Source organism: Anopheles arabiensis, chromosome 2 (genome assembly GCF_016920715.1).
Source record: "Anopheles arabiensis isolate DONGOLA chromosome 2, AaraD3, whole genome shotgun sequence".
Classification (NCBI taxonomy): Eukaryota; Metazoa; Arthropoda; class Insecta; order Diptera; family Culicidae; genus Anopheles; species Anopheles arabiensis.
In genome coordinates, this window is record NC_053517.1 from 57,662,352 (window position 1) to 57,688,161 (window position 25,810).

Here is a 25,810-nt window from a genome sequence, read left to right on the forward strand (position 1 = left end):
TCGTAAAACCCTGATTTGAGTTTTTTTTCGATTTCTGCCACGTACTTATCGCGTAACGCCAATGGCACATCTCGGGCTTTAGCAAAAATTGGCGTTGCATCAGGTTTGAGATGCACTGATGCTGGTGGTCCGGTCAATTTACCTGGAACGTCGCTAAACACGGAACGGAAACTGTCGAGCAACGAATTCAACTGGGTTTCGTGTTCTATCGTGAGCTTCGAGCTGGTAACAGCGTTGACATGTGTGTTTGGAGCTATCATTTTGCCAAGGTCTATCTGATCAACGAATTGGGCGATCCACTCACGACCGAAGAGGGCGTCTGTTTGTCCCGCTACTATGTACAGATTTAACCGACGGGTTACCGTGCCAACAGACACGTTTACGGGCAATCGGCCCAGACAATGGATGCGGTGACCGGTGTAGCTGGTAAACTGCCTATCTGTAGGAAGAAAAGAATAGTTTGTTTTTAGTGACCGTAACGTGGTCTCCCCCATAATCCCACACGGTGCTCCCGTGTCGAGTTCCATGCTGGTGCGTTTTCCATCAATTTTTATATCGATCATCAATTTGGCGGCGGGAGCTGAGTTGCGTATCGTATTAATGGATTGTACGGGATCGATGTTGAAATCCGCAACCTGATCAATGTTCGATCGTTCGTGTGGTGTGTTTCCTGCTCGGCAAACCTGCGAAATGTGACCTTTTTTGTTACATGTATGGCATAGGGCGTTGCGAAAGCGGCAAAGGCTTCTTGGATGCGGCCCACCACAACCGTTGCAGGGCGTAGCTGCAGTGTTGTTGCTTTGTTCGTGTGTCCATCTGGAATGTGAAGCGAACGTTTTGGTAGGAGGTTCTGCTCGACGGAATGGTTGTTGCTTTTTAGTCTGAGGGTTTTCATAACCCAACTTATTGGTAGCTTCTGCTGACGCCGACGGTGTCGCCGTGGAGATATCACGAACTGTATTCCGTGTGGCTTCGAGCGTTAATGCGATATCAAAAGCTTCTTTAAACGTGCTGGGGTTTTTTGCGATGATTTCGTCACAAATGTCGCGTGCTTCCATGCCGTGGAGCATTTGTTAAATCAACATTCTGTCGAGAAAATCGTCATACTCACAGTAGGCAGCCCCTTGTTTGAGTCGTAGAACAAATTGTGAAATCATTTCGCCCCTTTGTTGCAAAATGTTACGGAATTTGACACTCTCAACAAACTTGTTCTTCTTCTGGTCGAAGTGGTTCTCGAGTGTTTTTCGAAGCTCTTCGTAGGGAATTTCCTCTGGCCGCTTTGGCGTGACGAGAAATTTAAGAGCATTGTTTAATTCTGTTCCCATGTACACGCGCGCATAGTCCGCGTATTTATCGGTGGGGATATTGCTCAGTTTTAGCGCCCACTCCAGTCTGTTAAAATAGTCTTCGACTGTTGATTCATCCGACGCATGAAAAGACGGGTGCGAGAATGTTGGCACTTTTGGTTGGGGAGCAGCGTCGTCTCTATTCACCTGCGCGTTGGGTGTACCTATTGCCGATATTATCGCTTGGGCGATCATTGTCGAAAACTGTGTCATAGATTCGTTATCAAGCTGAGCCATTGTGTTTTCAATCCGTTTCACTTTGCGAGGAATCCCACGTCTGACACCAAAATGTTGTATTTTGTGTTTAATAATTCAGTTCATGTTTTATTCACGTTAGGTTTGTTTTCAAGATAGAGCGGGAGTGCGTAAAAAGCGAAGCTTAACTCGAAGGCGCGCCCGAAATTGACAGACGTCAAAAGGCGGTTGGCCAGGTTGCGCAATAATTCCCAACAGCAGGTTGGACCATACATGACAGTAGAGGTGTAGATTCCTTACCAGCACCTACTGAAACATCTCAAGTGGATCGGCAACAATTTAGATTGGCACAGCACAATGCCAAAACATTCTGGGATGGAAAAAGGAATACCTGCCCACTTTGATCAAACGAAATAAGTGGACGTGCAAGGTAGAACCCATCAAGGTTAATGATATAGTGATCATCACGAATGATAATGCTCCACCTGGACAATGGCTTAAAGGAAGAGTAGTAGAGACTGCAACAGCACCGGATGGACAAGTTAGATCAGTGTCGGTCAAAACAGTCCAAGGTGTAATAAAACGACCAGCAGTGAAGTTTGCAGTCTTAGACGTGAAGCAGAAGGAGCATTTGCTGGTTGTGAAGAAGCCTCCGCATTCACCAACAAAAAGAAAAGTGCTATCTGAAGAAGATTTGCAGAAAGTCCCGCCAAAGAAACGTATGATAGCACCTTGCCATTGGGCTCCGAAACTTGTACAACAGTTGAAAAAAGAAGATGATGTATGAATCGCGGCCAATATAGCATAATCCATTGGGATGAATTATGGTGGGGAGAATGTTACGCACGCGATTCTAATTTTCTTTTTTTTTTTACCAATCTGATCATAGTAACCATTATTTATCCTTCCACGTGAAAATAAGATGTTTCTGGAAACACGAATTATCCCGTCCGAACGGATATTCGGGTAAACTTGTGAGGATAAATTTAGTATAAAAGTAGGCCATATTTTAAATAAAGAGGATTCAAACGTTTAATTCTAATTATCCGAAATAGGACAGAGCCCCTGAATTTCCGAGCCAAACATCCCCTTCCGTCTGCATAGGCTTCCCAACCTTGGATCAGAAGCAACTAGCGGGAAGGACTGGTTAGTAGGCGAAGTATCAAATACTCTGTCCACTCTGCTGCTGTTTGTTTATCCTCCGTTACAACCCTGCAACTCTTGCTGAGGGCCAAACCTTCGCGTGGCCTGCCGGAGAAGCTCGGTTCGTAACAGATGGCCTCGATTCGATTACTCCATTGTTCGGTACAGGGGTCGCTAACAATACTGCCATATTCTAACACTAATCGGACGTAGGCACAGTAGATGGTTTTTATGGTCATGGGATTACGGAAACCTTGCGTTGATCGAATAATACAACCCAGTAGTTGGTTCTCTCTGGATACTATATTCTCTAGGTGATCGTTAAATGTTAAACGTGTGTCGAGAATGATCCCAAGGTCGCGGAATGTATCGGTGCGTTCAACGGATATGTTATCGATCTGGTAGTTGAATCGTGTGCAAGACCGAGAACGGTAAAAAGACAAAACACGACATTTTTCGATACATAGCACCATTGCATTATCACGGCACCATATGCTAAATAGGTTGATGGCGTGTTGAAGATTGATGCAGTCATTGGTATCGTTGATAGGCGTATATCGGGGAATACCTGTGCCTATTTTTGCCAGCATTTGAAATGAAAAATAACTTGTTTATCGTGATTTTAAAATTCTCATAAATTAAACAAGCATAAATCTTTAATAAACACCACACTTCCATTGTTTTATTCTTCTGGTTTTCTTAATCACCAAACCTGCCCAACTATTGGCTATTGCCGAAAATGCTGAACTCTGCACAATTTAGTTGATATTAAAAATAAAACGAAAAATAGCTCAAAATGTCACCTTGTGTTCATCAAAGTAGCTCATTTGACTCAGTCAACCAACTTGTTTTATGTTTGAAAACACACAAAAATAGGTTAAAATGTGTTCAAATAATTTTTTTTGCGTTTGGCATTATTCTAGCTTGTAAACAAACTAGATAGTTCAATTATATCGGATGAAGCAAAACTGTCGCGCGAGACGAGTAGCTCTGTTTGCAAAATTGAGCTACTTTTTGTAGCGCGCGACGTTGGCGCTGTATGTCTATTTCAACGGTAACACTGCTTCTAGACGACCAACTTTTGTACCGCGACAAATGTTATGCGAGCTCTTTGTTCTAAAACAACATCTCAGTTTTAGAACAAAATCAGAGGTAACCGTGATTGTAGTGGGTTTGTGAAATTTTCACAGAAAGGCAACGCTCGCGTTTCGCGACATTACGATCTAAGTAAGCCATACATTCGTGCTAAAACAAGGACGGTTTGACAGATAGAAAGTGTCGCAAAAAAATTTTTTGGGTCGTTTAGAAGCAGTGTAACACAATACACACGAAGCTTGACGAACTATTTGACATAAGAAATGGAGGCGCCACTCAAATAGCCAGAATTGCTTAAGCAGCCAATTTTGGCATGCTACCGAAGTGACATTTGTTCTAAATTGTTAACCATGATCTGCTCGAATGGTGCTCGAGATACCAAAAAATGGGGATTTGTGTATAATAAACCGTGTAGAAAGTATAAAAATTTCGTTTGGGCGTGCAAATGACCTTTTTCTATTGGATGAAGTTGGCGTCCAATTCGTTTTAGATAAATTTGCTTGAAAATTTGGCGAGAAAAGAAGGTACATTTCGTACGGCGTTATTTGGTGAAAATTCGATGGTTTTTTTGTATAAAATAAACGGTAAAAGTAAGGCTCAGCCCTCTACGTTACATTGGAGAAGCGTTACATCCCTTAAAATATTCCCAAGCAGCATTTTTACTACAGTTTTGTCATCCAGGCGACCGACCAGTGTACATTATTTGAATAAAAAATATTTTAAATTGAGATGAAAAAAAAGTTAATTGCTGTAAGATGAACCAATTTCAAGGAGATTTAATTTTTAAATGACAATTAAATAACAGGTTTAATATTTTTCATTGTTGCATTATGATTAATGAAAAAAAGTCTGAAAGAAGGAAGCTCATGAACACCCCAAAAGCTTTCAATTGGAGTAACATTTTCTATGATTCGAAAATATAAAATATTAAAATATTTTTAATTAAATTATATATATGAAAACTAACTATTACCTTTTCAATCTATGTTTCTGGCCATTTTGAATAAAAATTACTTTAGATGTAAGGGCTCTTTTTAAAATGAGGTTAATGAAGTTAATAAATACTTGTAAGTATTTCATTATACTACGTTATCAATAACTGGGTAAATAAAAAAATAATCATTTTTTTATTATTTACATCTTTATTTATAAGATTGTTAAAATTATAATTTTTGAAGTTGTGACAACTTTTCTAATTATCAACAAAGCTTTTCTAATTATCATATAAAAGTAAACAATAATAAGACATGATTATCTATTAATTTGCTCATCCACGGCGGTTAAAACAAACGTTCAAAAATGTTGCTTGGGTTTGTGATTAACAGGCGTTACGCGTAACGCTAGCGTAACGTAGAGGGCTGAGCCATACTTTTACCCATTATTTATCCTTCCACGTGAAAATAAGATGTTTCTGGAAACACGAATTATCCCGTCCGAACGGATATTCGGGTAAACTTGTGAGGATAAATTTAGTATAAAAGTAGGCCATATTTTAAATAAAGAGGATTCAAACGTTTAATTCTAATTATCCGAAATAGGACAGAGCCCCTGAATTTCCGAGCCAAACATCCCCTTCCGTCTGCATAGGCTTCCCAACCTTGGATCAGAAGCAACTAGCGGGAAGGACTGGTTAGTAGGCGAAGTATCAAATACTCTGTCCACTCTGCTGCTGTTTGTTTATCCTCCGTTACAACCCTGCAACTCTTGCTGAGGGCCAAACCTTCGCGTGGCCTGCCGGAGAAGCTCGGTTCGTAACAGATGGCCTCGATTCGATTACTCCATTGTTCGGTACAGGGGTCGCTAACAATACTGCCATATTCTAACACTAATCGGACGTAGGCACAGTAGATGGTTTTTATGGTCATGGGATTACGGAAACCTTGCGTTGATCGAATAATACAACCCAGTAGTTGGTTCTCTCTGGATACTATATTCTCTAGGTGATCGTTAAATGTTAAACGTGTGTCGAGAATGATCCCAAGGTCGCGGAATGTATCGGTGCGTTCAACGGATATGTTATCGATCTGGTAGTTGAATCGTGTGCAAGACCGAGAACGGTAAAAGACAAAACACGACATTTTTCGATACATAGCACCATTGCATTATCACGGCACCATATGCTAAATAGGTTGATGGCGTGTTGAAGATTGATGCAGTCATTGGTATCGTTGATAGGCGTATATCGGGGAATACCTGTGCCTATTTTTGCCAGCATTTGAAATGAAAAATAACTTGTTTATCGTGATTTTAAAATTCTCATAAATTAAACAAGCATAAATCTTTAATAAACACCACACTTCCATTGTTTTATTCTTCTGGTTTTCTTAATCACCAAACCTGCCCAACTATTGGCTATTGCCGAAAATGCTGAACTCTGCACAATTTAGTTGATATTAAAAATAAAACGAAAAATAGCTCAAAATGTCACCTTGTGTTCATCAAAGTAGCTCATTTGACTCAGTCAACCAACTTGTTTTATGTTTGAAAACACACAAAAATAGGTTAAAATGTGTTCAAATAATTTTTTTTGCGTTTGGCATTATTCTAGCTTGTAAACAAACTAGATAGTTCAATTATATCGGATGAAGCAAAACTGTCGCGCGAGACGAGTAGCTCTGTTTGCAAAATTGAGCTACTTTTTGTAGCGCGCGACGTTGGCGCTGTATGTCTATTTCAACGGTAACACTGCTTCTAGACGACCAACTTTTGTACCGCGACAAATGTTATGCGAGCTCTTTGTTCTAAAACAACATCTCAGTTTTAGAACAAAATCAGAGGTAACCGTGATTGTAGTGGGTTTGTGAAATTTTCACAGAAAGGCAACGCTCGCGTTTCGCGACATTACGATCTAAGTAAGCCATACATTCGTGCTAAAACAAGGACGGTTTGACAGATAGAAAGTGTCGCAAAAAATTTTTTGGGTCGTTTAGAAGCAGTGTAACACAATACACACGAAGCTTGACGAACTATTTGACATAAGAAATGGAGGCGCCACTCAAATAGCCAGAATTGCTTAAGCAGCCAATTTTGGCATGCTACCGAAGTGACATTTGTTCTAAATTGTTAACCATGATCTGCTCGAATGGTGCTCGAGATACCAAAAATGGGGATTTGTGTATAATAAACCGTGTAGAAAGTATAAAAATTTCGTTTGGGCGTGCAAATGACCTTTTTCTATTGGATGAAGTTGGCGTCCAATTCGTTTTAGATAAATTTGCTTGAAAATTTGGCGAGAAAAGAAGGTACATTTCGTACGGCGTTATTTGGTGAAAATTCGATGGTTTTTTTTGTATAAAATAAACGGTAAAAGTAAGGCTCAGCCCTCTACGTTACATTGGAGAAGCGTTACATCCCTTAAAATATTCCCAAGCAGCATTTTTACTACAGTTTTGTCATCCAGGCGACCGACCAGTGTACATTATTTGAATAAAAAATATTTTAAATTGAGATGAAAAAAAAGTTAATTGCTGTAAGATGAACCAATTTCAAGGAGATTTAATTTTTAAATGACAATTAAATAACAGGTTTAATATTTTTCATTGTTGCATTATGATTAATGAAAAAAAGTCTGAAAGAAGGAAGCTCATGAACACCCCAAAAGCTTTCAATTGGAGTAACATTTTCTATGATTCGAAAATATAAAATATTAAAATATTTTTAATTAAATTATATATATGAAAACTAACTATTACCTTTTCAATCTATGTTTCTGGCCATTTTGAATAAAAATTACTTTAGATGTAAGGGCTCTTTTTAAAATGAGGTTAATGAAGTTAATAAATACTTGTAAGTATTTCATTATACTACGTTATCAATAACTGGGTAAATAAAAAAATAATCATTTTTTTATTATTTACATCTTTATTTATAAGATTGTTAAAATTATAATTTTTGAAGTTGTGACAACTTTTCTAATTATCAACAAAGCTTTTCTAATTATCATATAAAAGTAAACAATAATAAGACATGATTATCTATTAATTTGCTCATCCACGGCGGTTAAAACAAACGTTCAAAAATGTTGCTTGGGTTTGTGATTAACAGGCGTTACGCGTAACGCTAGCGTAACGTAGAGGGCTGAGCCATACTTTTACCAGTGGTCGTATAGTTTATTTGGTAAAAGTAACTGTCCAAATAGACATACAGCGACAACGTCGCGCGCGACGACAAAACAGATTTAAAAATGTTGCTTGGGAATATTTTAAGGGATGTAACGCTTCTCCAATGTAACCGTTCAAATAGACATACAGCGACAACTTCGCGCGCTACAAAAAGTAGCTCAATTTTGCAAACAGAGCTACTCGTCGCGCGCGACAATTTTGCTTCATCCGAAATAATCGAATTATCTAGTTTTTTTACAAGTCAGATTAATGCCAAACACAAAAAATTAGATTTGAACACATTCTAACCTATTTTTGTGTGTTTTCGAATAAAAAAACAAGTTGGTTGACTGAGTCAAATTAGCTATTTTGATCTACACCGAGTGAAATTTTGAGATATTTTTCGTCGCGCGCGACGTTGTCGCTGTATGTCTAATTGAACGGTAACGTAGAGGGCTGAACCCTACTTTTACCCTTTTTTTGACAGATAAATATTTCAAATCGAGTCATATGACAGATACATATACAGTGAACCCTTTCTTATTTGAGAGGCGATGGGACTGTCGAATAAGAGGGGTTTCAAATTACAGAGGTGGAAAGTGAATGATAGGTTCATCCAAACAAGAAAGAGACAGAACATTTATTATGCAGCCTGAACTGTTGCTATAGGAAACTGCGAACAGGATTGCCAATTTGAGCATACATCATTCAATAACCATGGCAACACCATACACATATAAGAGGGACACATTTTTCAGAGGTTTTCCAAATTAGAGGAACAAAAATGTACTGGAAATCAAGGGACTAAGCAAAATGTTCAAATAAGAGGTTTTTCAAATTGGAGAGGTGTCAAATAAGAGAGGGTTCACTGTATGTGCAATCTGAGATTGCGCATCGTCTATTGCTACGGTAATACGGACGTCACACGAAGCGTAAACTTTGGCGTAAACTGAATTTCAGCCATACAACCCTATAATCTTTGGACAGGAAGTTTACGCTCTCCCATACAAATCAAGCGTAAACTTTTTGAGTTTACGCCTCGTGTGACGTCCGTATAAAACGGAAAGACCCCTGTATCAGGCATTTCTGGTATACAAAAAGTCAATGCAGATGTCATAGAGATCTCCCGTTGTGACTGAACTGGAATGTGTATGTTTCAATGAGGAAGAGACAGATGAAGAAGAAGCAACAAAATACAAGGAGGCTGCAGAGCTTGCATTAAACAGCGAGTGTCAAAAACAAGTCTTAAATTCCACACAAGCTTAGTCAGACTGTGGTTATCTGCTGGCTCAGAAAATCATTTACATCCGTGCGTCATGTTATTTGAAAATGCCGTGCTAATTTATTGATCCGATGGTAAACATCATAATATTGTAGTACGTGTTGAAAAAAAGGTTAACAAACTGCAAACTGCAAACCAGATCAGAGGTTGTGTTTTGAAGAGCGGAAAAAGAGAGCGTGATCTCTGGGTTAGTGTCAGAAGTGGGCGTATGTGTATACAGTTAGCAATGGCTTATATGAAGTTGTGCCAGTGTGTGTGAAATTGTTTCCTAGTAGGAGAATTTTCTCGACTGGGAAAGGATACGAAAGAACTCTATACAGTGGTCGTGCTGAAGAAAGTTAAATTATTTCTTTTACCTTCCTATTTCATGCATACATGTGCATTGGATATTTACTGTAATGTATGATGTTGTGCTGATTATAGTTACGCAAACCAAATAATAAGGTTTGTGTAGTACGAATAATGTTGCATCGTTTACGTTATGCATTTGTGCGTAGTGAATAGTGGATCTGTGACGTAAATATATATTTCAATTAATTTGTTCTCAACGTAACAGCAAGGCAGCAAGTTGTGGGGTTGATGTTTTTTTAAATAATTTTATCTATAAGGATTGCAAATATAACCTGTACGATCTGATACATGATATATAAATGCTTGCAAATCAGGATACACATAATATAGTAATAATTAAATTCTTAGAAGAAACTGAGCGTAAAATTAAGTTTTATTCATAAACAAAATTTGATTCGATTGGTTATGCATTCATCATTGTTGCAGCTAAATAACAATTTTAAATATTTGTCTATTGCTCCCCCATGCTGCAACGATTCTGCTGTTAAATTGTGTAAAAATGAAAAATAATGGACATTGATTCGGTTATGTTAGCAAGACAATGATGCTAACTTATTGTAGAACTAAATTATCTACGATTTGGTGTATAAAATCAGTATGTTTATGAAAGCAAAAAAAAAAAACAAAAATATCAACGTTACCTTTATTTGATACTTATCGAAAACCTACCTAGTTTTACTACCTTGCAGAAAATGAGGTGGGTGGTTATGAATCTACTTTTTTGTAACGAACAAACTAAACTGAAAGGAACAACACTGAAACATTTCATATCATTTTCGTTTAATCAAGTAATGTGATCTATGCTTGTTTAGATGATGTAATATTTTTTTAAATAATACTGTCTTTCTTTTACTACTCAATAATAAAAAGAAAACAACATAAGCATTGCTCTTTCATTCAGGCAGATTAATGTTTGTGGTATCATTATGTATTTAATGTACCATGTTGCAATAATGTGCACGGTTGTAATAAACACGTAAGCGTACATTTAAAAATTCTCTAATAAATGTAGTTAAACGCAAGCAGCAATGTTAGACGAAGAAGTTAGTTGAAAAAAAGTATCGATTAAATCTACATGATAAAGCTACAGAGTACAGAAGATGCGAGAGAAAAAATCGATAAAACTAGCTTGCTGCGTATACAAACCAGCTGAAGAAAGACGGAGTGAGAGAGAATGTGAGAGAAATTGGAGAGAAAATATTGATACACTCGTACAAACGCCGGGATTCGGAAGTATTCTTACAGCTGAATTGGGTGGGGGGTGGAATGCAGCAAGCATAGACTTAATGCCATAGGAAGAAAAGGTGTGCCGTCGTATTGGAATCAAGTTGTGATAAAAGACGATGTACTATGTGCGATGCTTTTTTTTACTAAGAAGTAGTACAGTATACGCTAAGAATGGATTGGACGATAAAATATGAACTAAACGATGAAAGTGATGATGTATCCATATGTATGTACACATATATAAATATTAATATATAAATATATAAATATATATATATATATATATATATATATATATATATATATATATATATATATATATATATATATATATATATATATATATATATATATATATGTGTATATATAGCATTACAGGGTATTGTATATATAGCATTACAGTCCATAAATATATATATATATATATATATATATATATATATATATATATATATATATATATATATATATATATATATATATATATATATATATATATACAGGCGTCCTCCGAGTTACGACCCCCTCGAGTTACCACGATTCGCAGATACGACGATTTTGATTTTGACAGTTAAAAGTTGTCATTGACAAGAAATTGATGTTTTTTTTTTGAATATCTGGGCTGATAACCGTTATACAAACATTTCCAAAGATTTCACAATTACCCTATCTTGAATATCTATACTGTGTACGGTTTTTAAAATATTTTTATACATTGGTTCCACATCCTTTTTTCTTCCTTTTATTGTGTTCTTAGCTTTTGTAGGGCATAAACTGCAAGTAGTATATTGCGGGAGGCTATACAAACTCGAATCACGGTTGTCCTTGTAGGGCTTACCGGGTTTACATTTTTATTATTAACAGTGCTTTGCATCTAACCAACAAGCAGTGCAAACATGTCTTCAATTTCGTGTTACACGATGGGATATATGCAGATTACATTATTGATAGGTGAGTATTTTACATCCATTATAATTGCTTATTCGACATTTCAGATTTTGGTTGTTTTAAGTTACCGTGAATGAACCGAATCGTTTCGTTGTTTTGCTAATAGCGATACTAGACAGTGGTGGATTGGCAGGGCCCTAGATGTTAATAAGAAAACAAACTGTGTTGGGGGGGGGGGGGAGGGGGTTTGTTGTGGCTCTAACCGCTAATTTAGGGCCATAATCTGCCAATAGTTACATACTGGTCTAACGATCCATTGAGTGTGCTCTCGTTACATTCGCCACTGCCTAGTGTTTGTGAATCGATAAGAAAGAGCGGATCAAAATGGACATGTTTAGCAATTTAATGAATATTAACAATATTATTTTTACATTATTACATGCCTCCTACATTCCTACCTATGCCATAAAACTACCACAAAGTCACAAAACAACATATTTAAAAAGGAATGAAAGAAAAAATTATGTTTCAAGTGATGATATTTTGACACGTACGGAAAAGGGGTATATGAAAAGACAACGCGTGTGAAACGGCTAGACACTGGGGAAAAAAGGTCATAACAACAGCGCTTAGTCAATGGTCAAAGCTTTGGCGCATGTTTAGTGAAATGTTTTCTCTTTCTATCTTTAGTTTTTCAGAAAAAACCCTTCGAGTATTTCCGAACATGTATTATTAGAATTAAATATAATTACACTTTTTACTCGTTTCCATCGACGGAATCATATCTTTTGAAGCTGTGCCTGTTAGCATTACAGGGTTTTCAAAGCCAGTTTTGGATGTGAACGTTATTATTCGCCGCGTGCAAGATGTTAATCCACATGAATCTGATATTTCATTTCCATCATCCATCGTGATTTTTAATTTATTCAGCATGATTTTCAACACTTTAACGGCCAACGGGTGAAGAGATCCGACTTCAAATCGCGGTGAAAAAAGTGTTGTGTCCGCACAAATCAAATGATATCACAAATATATGGCACAAACAGAATAGGTGTTTAAATTACACATATTTCAACTATTTGGTATATTGCACATAATACAGGGTTTTCCAAGTCACTTTCGAATGTGCACATAATTATTTACCGCCTCCAGGATGTTTTTCAAAAGATGTCCAGTGGTGTATTTGCTTCTTAATGAAATTTCAGTTTTGCATATGATTTTTAACACATCACAAATAACTATCAAACTCATTCCAGCTTGCCGATATGCCTAATTATCTCACCAGGGCTCCACTTATTCTCATTGTTTGCGTAAATCTTTGCTAAAACTTGTCTCCTTTTGCTAAACGAAGGCGAAAATTGTGTTAATGAATTGGACCGAGTAGCTTACACCATCTGACGTAGACATAGGTAGACAGCGGTGTCTATTCAAAACGACTATTGTTATAAGCAAGTGGACAGTTGTTTATTGGACTGGAAACCCTGTAAATTCTATAGGATAAAGAAGGTTATTTTCATTTATAGCTATGATCTTCTGCTGAGTGTCTATAGTGGTGCGATTTTCTAAGTCCGGGATCGGAATAATATTGAGCATCTTGAAATGTTTTTTCAATACGATTGTGTTTTGGATTACCAATATTATTTCTCCGTTTTCGAGTCTTTGCCTGTTATCTGTCTAGGACGGTGCCGGATCTTTTGATATTCTTTCCTATTCCTATCGGTCATATCTAGGGGGTTTGTTTCTATTGCATTGTACTTATTTATTATTTCTTGAATTATTGTGCTTGTTAGCATTATAGTCTTGAGTAAATTTTGTAAGAGCGTTCTTTTTATTAACGGTGAACTGCCTCCTGAGTTCGTCTAATCCATTGTTCAGTCCGTTTAGTCTGGTGTGTAGATTGTCTGTTATTTCGTCATGTCGTTTGTTTGCTTTGGACAATTTTTCCGAGACGTGAGCAATTTTCTTGTCCTCGCTAGCTCTAAGTACAGCTAGTTGTTCGTCCATGCTATCTCTCCCAAACAGTACGTCTTTTATGAAATCAAAGATCCCGCAGGATCGCCTTGTTCTTGATCGGACCGAATCACGGATCAGCTGGATTGCATAACCGCACTCACGCTGCAGGGCGTTCTTTAAATGAGTAAGTTTGGGGTCAGTTATGTTGATGGAATTGAAAGCTATGTTAAGATTTCTTTCGATGAGTTGAATCGTACTCGTGTCATTGTCGGGGTACGTCTGTGTGTGGTATGTCGTTTCCCATATCCCTTTTTGTAGGAGCAACGACCCAATGTGGTCGAAAAATATGCCTGCTTCTGATATTGGCACTATTGTTAGGCCTGCCGTTTTGTAGCCGTAGCTTAGAAAGTAAAGTATTAAAATTGGCTTGTAGGCTTCCATTTTACTGCTGTTATCTTCGGTTTATGTCGCTTTGCTTGAGATTGGACTGTAAGCTCTGCTGCTTTCCTCTTTATTAATTCGGTGCCTGGAGTTCTTGTTTTTCCCCAGTTGGGGAACTCGCTAGTGTTCGCTTTTACGTTTTCTGCTCTTAGTCCAATACTGGGGCCCTTTTTGTTTGATATTCGTAGGCTGAAATTTCAGCCTGTCAGCTGTTTGCATTGTATAGAAGTTTTCGAGCAGCTACCTAAGTGGGTATAATATACAGGTGGGCTTATCCCAAGGTGTATGAATTTAGAAGGCTGATTTTTATCGCTTCTGCTTCTAAATGAGGATTGTAAGAGTGTTTTGAGTATTCGTCAAGCCTCCAGAAAGCTTGTTTGAGAATAAGTTTTCACCCGTTCTGCCAAAAAGTGATGCTCAAAATTGGTTATGAAAAAATGCTATGAGACCACCTGGACTACATACACTTTGATTCCAGATTCCACCACCTGATCTCTTTAATGCACCTTGGAATAAATGTAAACAACACCGTGTTTTCGAGCAGGTACTCGAATCTCATTCTAGCTTTTAGGCTAAAATGTTCTAGACTGAAAATCGCAGGCTAGTTTTTTGTGTGGTTTTGTATGGATTGTTTACATGATTTCAGCCTCCAACTGTCAAACTCCATACAAAAAACTAACTAGAATCATGAAGGCCCCCACTGCTAGTTTTACAGTTGGTTTTGTCAGTTCATAGTCCCCGACTCGTACACGAGCAGAGCGAGTTTGTCCGTCTTTGCCGTAGTATAGTTCACAGATTACTCCCTTTTTCCATTCACTTTTCTTATGCTCATCGGGAAAATTGACTACGCTTCCCACTTCTAATGGTTTAGCAGGGTGTGTTCACTTTTCGCGTCTCGCGAGTTTGGGAGGATATTCGTTAACCCACCGCTTCCAGTATTCCTGTGTTATTGCTTGAGCCTTCTCCCAATCGGCTCGGGATGTCTTGCTAGTGCCTGAGATATTAGGTTCGGCTTCCCCGGAGCATCCTATCAAAAAATGGGCAGGTGTTAAGGGTTCGTTGTCTTCTATGCTCAGGGGTATATACGTCAGAGGTCTTTTATTTGTTATAAATTATAGTTCAGTAAGGATTGTCCTAAGTACGTCTTCCTTATAGCTTTCTGCTATAGGTAGTAAGCTTTTAATTTCGCCAACCATTCTTTCCCAGGACCCGCCAAAGTGCGGTGAGCCGGGGGGATTGAAAGCCCAGTCGATGCCATCCGAGGCGCGTCTCTCTCGGAAGCGTCTCAGCTCGTTGTCGGCACCTACGAAATTGGTGCCGTTGTCGCTGTACATACAGGAGATTTTTGCTCTTCTATGTTGCATATTTTTCAAGCACATTACGAAGGCATCAGTGCTCATGTTTGTGGCGATTTCGATGTGAACAGCTGTAGTGTACAGGCATGTAAAAAGTACCCCCATCTTTTTCTGTGCGTCTTCCTACGGTGACTGTTAGGGGTTCGAACTAATCGACTTCCGTGTGTGTAAAGGGTTTTTTTCCCTGCGGCGGTTTGGCATTCTGGTAGTGGTGCCATTAGTGGAGGAGCTGGCTTGGCCCGTTCGTTTTTGTAATGTTGGCAATTGCTTATCACTTGCTTAAAGGCGGATCTTAGATCTATTACCCAGAATTTTTGCCTTATGGCTGCTAATGCGAATTCTAATTTCTTATGGTAATATTTTTCATGGTAGTGGATTAATTTGAGCCTTGTCACGTGGTGGTTCTTTGGGAGAATGATTGGGTATCTCGTATCGTACTGCTATTTACTGGTATTTTACGTGATCTAGCCTACCTACCTCTTGAGCGCATAACACCTTCGTTGTTCAGTGTTGGATAAGCTATTGAGCTATTCTGAATGACCGGGTTTTTTTTTAATTTCAGGAACGACATTTCTGGTGGGTATGTTTCCCATTGAGCTTTCTTTATTAGGTATTCTTCGCTTTTGTCTAAAATTGGCTTGGTTATTAGGGTGGTAAATGGGGTTTTACAGGGTTTACCTAGCCAATCCGCCATCGTCAAAGCGTTATCGGTCGCCGTAAATACTGTTTCAGGCGTCGTAAACCCTCAATTGGGCACTTTCATTTCTATACGAGCCTTGTGAAGTATGAATCGGGCAAAGTACAGAACGAATTGGGCCTACTTTATATTTTGTTGCTTTCTAACTGTAAAACAATACTTTTTTGCTAGTAGTTGAACTGATATCTCTATTATAAAATTCTAGTAAAGGCTGATCAGCGTTACTTTCCAGCGGTAGCTTGGATGATTTTTGTTTAGTTTACATCCATACAATGGCAACCACATCGACTGTAGAAAACGCAACGCCGACTTAGTTTTTAGTGTTTTGAAAGGTATGAAAGGAAGAATGATACAAATTACAGTCAGAATTGAATAATTGAACTTTTTTCCGTGGTCTTTTTCTATGCATGGGCCTAATTTTTGGTTTAAGCAAAGCTAAAGAATGTCTTCTACTACATGTAAGTAAAATGTTCCAATCAGTGGTCCAAAGAACTGGATCCGGATGTATGAAAACGTTGCGAAAACATTTATACGAAAAAGTAACTGAAACAAATAACCTTCTTTTAGGAGTAACAGGACATGCCGATCTATACAGGCTTTCGATACTTAGTACCACTTAGCCGGATAGTTAATCCTTGATTAGGGCGACGGTCCATGGGACGGTCCATGGGACGGGCATGTTATTAAAATGTCCGAGTTGACGATAGTACCGCGGGACCCCTCGATGCAACAAGAGATAAAAATAGGATCAGTAGGGGGTTCTGTTCCAGTACCGAAATGTATATGTTGCAAGATCTGCATGGAGTCAGGGGACCAGTTCCAGGACCGTTATGGGTTCAGTGTAGGTTCTGGTGTGGGTTTGGGATCAATTCCAAGGCCGGTACGGTTTTTGGAGCTGTTATACCGATATATATATATATATACAATTTAAGTACCGGTAGGGTAAAAATATCAATGTAAGGGTACAAATGTACTTTAATAGATTTAAAGTGTCAGGAAGGTAAATTTATGAATATTTTAACAGAAAGCAATGGGAATATGTTTTATCTTCGCAATCACAAGCATTTTAACCATCAAACACAACAAATTTACGAAAAATGTATATTTTTGTGACTGCTTCGTTGTACCTATAATGGTGGTATGGTTCCTATAGTCGTAGTATTGTGTTACTATCGTGTTGGTAAACAAAGATACTTAAAAACTGTGTATAATAAACACGGAACTTAGTTTGAAGCTGTTTTCAAATGAATAGTAAGAATCACATCCATAATATTGTTTTCTTACATAATTTGATCGTAAAAATGTATTAAGTGTGATTAGTGATTGAAATATTAACTAAAAACTTTATAACTGTAGTCTTTAAAAACCAGTAAGAGCAGTGTTGTTAACTGTTGACATTTTTCATGACAGTCACCGTAAACAGCCGGTCAAAATAATTTTTGGCTGATGACATTCAATGCTTCCACGACACGACTGTCATTAAACGAAATTCATTCGTGTCGCTACCGTCAGGGCTGATGCAATGACATGAAATGTAAACAATGTAGTCTGAATGTCATTTGACATTTTTTGAACAACACAAATCGATACGATCGGAGGATTATGAAGTGTATCGTCGCTGAATATGGGGATTCTAGTGAAATAGCAAAAACTAGTGAAACGAAAGCCTTTGCACCGCACGCTCTGTTGTAGTTTGACATGAATACGGCCGTTTGCAATACGACACAGTTCACGATTCATACAGGTTGGCGAATGTCAAATGAATGTATCTTGAAAATGTCTTCATGTCAAATGACATTTTTTGACGGGAATGTCAAATGACAGAGAGAGATGGGAATGGGAAGCTTCAAATCGAATGAATGTTTACAATTTTATGTCGATGAACGTCACCGTTCGCAACACTGAGTAAGAGTAAGCTTGATTCGAAGTCGGTTATTCACTCAGTTGAATATACGAATTTTTGACTTTTTTGGTAAATTACTTACAGGAAACTCATTTCCGTTGCTTATTTTAGTGAAAACAATACGAAATGTTAACAATATCGCGGAAAAAATCTAAAATGTTCGGTTTTTACTAATTTAATATTTATGACCACTATAGCAACATGGCTGTTTTTTGTACCTATAATGGCACTATGGTAAAAAAACAAATAAAAATGCGAAAATATGGTCAAAAGGCAATAAATATTAGTAAATCAATAACATTTCACGAAAGTTGTGTTAAAAAAATAATAATTGCATTGTTATGTGGTCATTTAAAACGTTAGCAAAAATATGAGTTTTGAAATCCTAAGGATTTTGGAAGAATGTTGACACATTTCACAAAATATGTTGTGTTTCTATCACAGCAATGGAATGGCCCAATTTAATAGCCTTTTTTTAAAGAACAGAGAACATTAAACAATGAAATAAATAAGTTAATTGTTCTTAATAATCTTATTATCACATTTTAGAGCCATACTACCACTATTGTTAGTACACCACTATAGGTACGTTTACCCTATAGGGTCAAGATATTTTTCAGATCCGGTATGGAAATGGGATCAACTTCCCGACCGGAATGGATCAGGATCAGTAAAAAGGATTAGTAAGGGGTTAGGATCAGTTCCACGATCAGGTTCATGACTAATTATAATACCTATACGGGAATGGAATCAGTTCCAGCACCAGAATAAGATCTATAAAATTTCAGGATTACATGGGTTCGGGATTAATGCATCATTTTGAATTAAAAACCACATGGAATTTGCGTTGTATTTTAAGAAATCCGTTGCCTGCAGGTTATTATATACCCCAGAAATTATCTTGCATAACCCTGTAACCGGGCCAAATTAACTAGTGTAAGAAAATTCTCTATTCAAAACGAAGTAAGAGGTGACGCTCACGTTACGCTCACGTTGCGCTCATAGGTGACGCTTGCTCACTATAGAAACTCTGTTTACGAAAAAGTTACTCAGTATAGAATGGTGTTGCTAACCAAATATGGGTGCTTGGATGATTTTTATTTCTTTGCGTAGTTTCCTTTCTTCGAGGCAACAAGCAATGGTAGAGTGATTGAATCATTGCGGTATTCAAATTGAAATAAATCATTGTATTCTTTTGCCGACGTGTTGAAAGTGTATCAACAATCATCAAATTATTCCCAGTAATTCTAAATAATTCTGTGGTAGAGACTCTACCCCGTTCCATCTATTTGATTATGCGTAGTAGAGTTGTGTGGCTCAAAGCGTTTAAATAATAATAGTTTTAAAGTCAAATGCTCGCTTGAAAGGATTGCAAAATCGTACGCTATGAACGTTGAATAATTACAATTTTTCATTGTAGATTAACCCAAAAATGCGTGGTAAAATGCAATACAGTAAATCCATCGGAGTTACATAACTAGGACTAAGTGAACAACTTTAAAACATGCATCTAACAGGTTCATATTTCCCATGTATCGGGCCTCCATACGTAGATGGGCGGATAAGGCTTTGTACGAGTTGTCTTAAACAGTTAAATAAAATCTAAAATTGAATCATTAAATTTAAATATTTATTCATCCATTGAAAGTATATCTTGCGGGAAAAATTATTTTATGGTTCAGCAGTTGCATTACAACTGAACTGAACTGAAAAACTTAAATGAACTGCAACTCCTATTGGGAAAAATAGTAGGACAATAATGTACACGGAATAAAGACATTCCTGGGTTCTTTTTTATATGAGCACTTGATGAAACAACAAATTTGAATGAAGTTTGTTTAATTGTTTTTATTAGTATCTAGCACTCCTGGACATCCATGGCTGCTTGGTGCACAAATACTATTGCAGAAGGTGGGATTCGGGTCTATAATAAGCCGTGACAGTGAGCCCTGTGGATGGGAAACTCGGACCCATATGTCATATGAACATTTCATAGTAGCTATTCCATACGTTCATAACGTCTAAATTAAATTTTGGTGTGTCATATGCGGTTGTAAAAATGGTCAATGACAGCGGAATAGTTCACAATCTGCAATTATTTCACAATCACAAATTATTTTAATTAGGTGATTAGGTGATTTAATTAGGTAAAAATTTTAAAATAATACATAATAAGTTAAACAACATGCAAAATACGTATTTTTAAACAACTTGATGGATCAAACACACCGAAGCTACCGATTTGACACCTTCAAGAGTAGGACGCTTTCATTCTGTACTATGCCCGATTCATACTTCACAAGGCCCGAATAGAAATGACAGTGCCCAAATGAGGGTTTACGCTTTGACGATGCCGGATTGGCTAGGTAAACCCTGTATTAGATTTACTTTTTACCCGCTGTGCAAAGCGACGGAAGAAATCATGGAGTTCTGAAAATTTTATCATGCCTTCCTTTTCTCTCCAACGGCAAATTTGTCGAGCAGCTCGTCGAGCCCTCCCTGGCTCCGCATGAGTTGCTGTGGCGCTTAAAAAACCATTAACTCACATTGGAGCGATGCATTTGAATTTTCACAAATCAAACCAAAAAAGTGCAATGAGTTCAAACGCTGCAATCTAAAATTGACTACGGAATCGCTAGCTCACGCGCAGAATCATAATTCGCATTAACACGTTCATCCCGGCGCTGATTTTCATCAACTTTCCTTTCCGCCGGCATCTAGAACGCAAGCTGATTGTGAAACCGGCATCCTGGAAATTTCACTGGCAGTCCCTGGGGCCTGCCATCGAACTGAACGTGTTAAGCATTAAGCATATTTTTGTTACCCTAAGCTTTTGCTTTCGTATGTTGTAGATTACACAGATAGACTTAGCCGTCTGCGCAAGGGCGTATGTGTGCAACACTTTCGCCAAATGTGTTTTCTTCCGGAATGTTATGATTCATCGGTCAAAGAAAGGAAGGTGTTGATGACAGTGGTGGATTGGGGGAATCGGGGGCCCTAGGCGGAAAGACAAGTTGAGGCCCCTGTAAATGGTAGCTGCTGACCGAGAGGAGAGGGTACTGGCACACAGCTATTGGGAGATTGAACAGTATGCTTAAATTGCCGGCGGGATGGAGGGAGGGAGGGGGGGGGCGGTTGCCATGAGACTCCTACGATCATCAGTCACAGGCCCTAAAATTGATGGCGGCATGGGGGGGGGTGCAATTGGTTCTCCAGCCACGGGGCCCCAACGACCATCTTTCCGGGGGCCATTGTCGCTAATACTCTGTCCACTTGTAAACATACGGCATACTACAGGCTAGAGATCTTCGGCGACCGCCTAGTCCGCCTATCGTTAGGTCCGCTGCTGGTTCATGGCCGTGTTTTTTTTATCGTGGAGGTGCACCCTTCCCTCTGCCTGCAGCGTATGCATCGGGCAGGAGACAGTGTGGCAGTATGCAAGTTGTCCGCTGGATAGGAGCGGTCCCGCGGCACCGCCATCATTCCGCACATCTGCATGGCCGTCGTGGGTTCTAACCGCGTATGAACCGTCCGCCGTAGCAAGAGCTGACTATCCGGCGACGTGGTACTCAAGTGAAAAAGCCTGGACGATCGCGTAGGCCGTAATGACAAGAATAATAATAAAGAAAAGAACTTTGAAGCGCCATTCGTACCGGGGACGATGAACTTTGTTGCTGCCGGGTCTACCGCCGTGGCGCGACAAATGCAGGGAATACACTTGACCGAATGACATACCGAGCCTTACCCATTCCAAGGCAGTGCCGGCCGCACGGCGTCATGATACCGACTCCAAGCCAACAAGCCACCAGATTCTGGACGGACAGGTGCAGCACCACACGCGCACCATAACAAACAAATCCAGAATTATCTTTTGTTTGAATTCAATTATAGTTTTACTTCCACTAGTCTACCTGGATTGGAAAGAAATGTTCTACATATCACACGCACGTTTGCTTCGATCGTGTGTCTTTTTGATACCCCAAACAGCAGAGCCGATTGCAAAAATGGTGGTGCCAATCCAATGGTTGTGTTGTCGCTCAGGTAGCGAGATCGAAAATGCACCGACTTTGTAGCCGCAGCGGATGAAAATGTACGCATCAGGATCAAACAGTTTTGGGGTTTCCACACGCACGCACGCACGCACAAACACGCACGCACACATGCATGCGCACGAGCGAGTACGACTACCTTATCGGTAGAACGGCTGGTTCAGCTATCTTGTAGCGCATCCTCATTCAAAGCGCCGGGCGGGGTGGGGGATCGCGACATGATAGAATGAACGGTCACTTTCCCGCGCTGTGTGCGTGTGTGTGTCGAAACCCGAAAACTCGTGACAAATTTCGGCACATTAAAAAAAAAAATGTTATATACACCGTGCTACATGATGCTTAGAAGGTCGTTGAAGCATCAAACATGTTCAAATTAAAAAAATATTAGATTAGTGTTAGACGTTCTCCTACGCTTGTTTGAAATAGGCTTCTCCATCCTCGATAAGCACGGGCATCAAATGGCGTCATCAGTAGCGGCACGAAATAAAATAAACCATCAGTACACCGATAATACTTTAAATCCTAAAATGAATTAATTTCTCGCGCATCGTCATATATAAATAAATGCTAACATCCACCAATTACCATACACAACCGCAATGCACATATATACCAACACATACACACAATCAGCTGACGGCGAAAGACACGGGCAGAAGCGCAAGTAAGGCAAGATAGGGCAAAGGAAGGAGAAGAAGAAGTCGAAAAAATGGGCGACAAAAAATTCTTATGGAAAATCCATAAGAGATAGATAAAAACAGTGAATGTATAAGTTGTGCAGAATACTATTTCACATCTTCTTATATTTTTTTCAATTTTTTTAACACATTTTTACACGACTTATGACGAAAAAACAAACTTATGGACGTACCATAACTATAAAGACACATCGAAAAACAGGTTTTATGTGGTAACTAACGCATTTAAAAATCGTTCAAAAATATAAATAACATATTCTAGAGAGGTTTTAAAGAAACACGTTTTTGAACAATTTTTAAAAAGTGTTTTTATAACTTATTTTAAGGTTTTATAAGTTTTATAAGAGTAAATACTTACTTTACTTACCCGGCGCTACAACCGCTCACGGTAAAATAAGAGTAAATATCAAAATATATTTTTTTTCGAATATCACAATTTTTTTTCTCCTGTAATTATTGTTTTGAAAATGCAAACCAAAGTATGTGAAAAGTTTTTCAAAAATTATTTTGAAATTGCCATGAGAACCTTATCAATTTTGTGAACAACGGTTCAAAACTGATCCGATCAAACAAAAGCGAAACCAAAAAGCTCAACAACGATTTTTTAGCAGAATATAAATATTTGCTGCTGTTACATACATAGTTGAAGAATGTAATCCTAGTCCGATATTTTTTTTCCTCCCACCACCCACTTCACCATCGATGTTCTCTTAGGCCGCTACAAAGTAAGTGCTATTGTTTTGAACTGGCTTTCAAGGCTTGACAATCACCCGTGCAGCCTTCAGCATTCGTTTAACGTAGCTGAAATCTTCTGTTCTAACATTAAAGTGGATTGAAAACCCCTATATAAGAGGAAAGATTCGCTATCAAATGATTGTTCCATGTAAAGGCACCTAATGAAATACATACATTAAAATATTCATATATTTTTCTTTTTCGTTTTTTTTTTCAGGAATTATAAGTCTCACTTTTGGTGTTGAGGTTCATTTTGAAACGCCAGATAGTGGATTCTTTCTGAAGCATTCTCCGCGACAAAGTGCTTTAGCATCTGTGGTATCGGCTGCAACATCAAACTATGGTAAAGTACGATCATCTAATGGTGATTCCGTATTATCGGTGGACCGATTCACGGTAGTACAAACTACACAACCAGTATCTGTTAGAGCTAGCTATGGGCCGTTTTCTACAAAGCAAACAGTACCTGCCCGTTACATCGTTCCAGACGTACTTGAAAGCACACATACTGAAGGAAGTTCCACACATAATACAACCGCCACATTGATGGAATTACAACAACAATCTAATCTTCAGTTAGATATATCCGCCCATGTAGTACGAAACACTGTCGCACGTGATTCACCTGTACTTCGCGTTTTGTTTCATGCTGGTGCAGATCCAGGCGGTCATTTACAAAGACAGAAAATTTGCGTACTGCTTCATGCGTCGATGGGTAACCAAATTCCACTTAAAGGGAAGTGTATGCCGGAAGGCGAAGATGGCGTATGTGTAGCAGAAGTAATTATACCATCCAACTGGTGGCCACCTTTACCTCCTCCAGAAAGAGACGGACGTATCTCCAGCACGCCACCCAAGAGCCCACAAAGAATAGTACAAGTGTCTTATAGTGTATTCGAGCCTCCTGCACGAAGTCCAGAACTTTGTGAACCTAAAGTACAGATTCAACCGTTGACACCTTTTGCAAAAATTCCTCTTATTCAATCACAGTTACCATACAAAGAACTACGCGCTGATAATACGCTTACTATGATGGTTCCTCAACAACCTCTGTATCCACTGTCAAAATTACACGTTCCAGTTTTTCTTCATCCAGAGAAAGGTCAGAATATTGCTGTATTTATAGTAAGGTACGTAGTTTTATTTTTTTATAAATTGAAACATATTGTTTTTGAAATATCTATATAAGTAACTATCAAGAATAATTGGCAGTCACTTTTTCAAACTTGATCACAAGAATGGGTGAAGCTATTATCAAAAATATTTTTGAAAACAGTTTTTTCCTTTGATATTTTAGAACATTGTTTATTGTTGTTTATTGTATATCGGGATCTTGAAGATCCTACATGAATGTACTTAAATTAGTGCTTATAGACTATATAAGGTACATAAATCGATAGGGGAGAACTGATCCACAAGAATAGAAAATGTATTTTGAACATAAAATTATTACGTAAGTTGTGTCCTGAGTCTATCTCTAAAAACATTCTGTGGTATGTTGAAATCAAATAAATCAAAGTTATTTATGAAAGTTCGACACATAGCTGACATAGGATCAGACTGGCCAAAACGAGTTCTATAACGAGGGACGGATATGAATTGACGTGTACGTAGATTCCTAGATGGCGCGTTAAATTCTATCGTAGCTTATAGAGTAGGAGCATCAATATGGTGGTTAAGTAGTCCTGATATAAAAAGGCATTTAGCTATCTCACGGCGCTTTTTCAATGACTGAATCCCTAAAAGCAGACATCGGGATTGGTATGACGGTAACACATTTTTCGATACATAGCACCATTGCATTATCACGGCACCATATGCTAAACAGGTGTATGGCGTGTTGAAGATTGATGCAGTCATTGGTATCGTTGATAGGAGCGAACAGCTTAACGTCATCGCCAAACAGAAGAAAACGGTGTTCCGCTAGCAATAGCCCTACATCGTTTATATAAAGAATGAAGAGCAGCGGGCCCAAATTGCTGCCTTGAGGCACCCCTGAGGTGCCAAGCACCTCTCTAGATGTATGATCGTTTACCTTGATCTTCTATGAGCGTTGTGTGAGGTAGGAATGCAACCACTTAACTATTTGATTCGAAAACCCTAACTTCTGAGATGAGGTCGAAAGCAGCTTTGAGATCGGTGTAAATAGCATCCACTTGACCTCCGGAGTCGAGATTAGGTTTGCAGAAACTAACGAATTCAGTGAGGTTCGTTAATGTTGAACGTTTGGGTGCGAACCCGTGTTGGTTATCCATAATGTAATTCGATGGAGCAAAGAGAATAGGGCCGTAAAGCAGAAGCTCAAAAGCTTTTGATACCGCACAAAGTGATGTGATACCGCGATAGTTTGAA

General features: G+C 38.5%; 1 protein-coding gene across 5 annotated transcripts in view; it reads left to right on the plus strand.

Annotated features, from left to right (window-relative positions):
- The first annotated feature begins 9,032 nt into the window (after positions 1 to 9,032).
- LOC120893987 (transmembrane protein 132E) overlaps positions 9,033 to 25,810 on the plus strand; it is a 39,543-nt gene continuing 22,765 nt past the window's right edge. The window contains exons 1-3 of one of the 5 annotated variants that reach the window (XM_040296270.1): positions 9,033 to 9,235; positions 11,497 to 11,690; positions 23,676 to 24,588. In XM_040296270.1, the coding sequence (XP_040152204.1) occupies positions 11,636 to 11,690; positions 23,676 to 24,588 (968 nt within the window). In that variant the 5' untranslated portion in view covers positions 9,033 to 9,235; positions 11,497 to 11,635. Of the gene's footprint in view, positions 9,349 to 9,394; positions 9,606 to 10,491; positions 10,966 to 11,496; positions 11,691 to 23,675; positions 24,589 to 25,810 lie in introns of those variants that run through there. The other 4 variants (XM_040296266.1, XM_040296268.1, XM_040296265.1 and 1 more) reach the window with 4 other exon arrangements.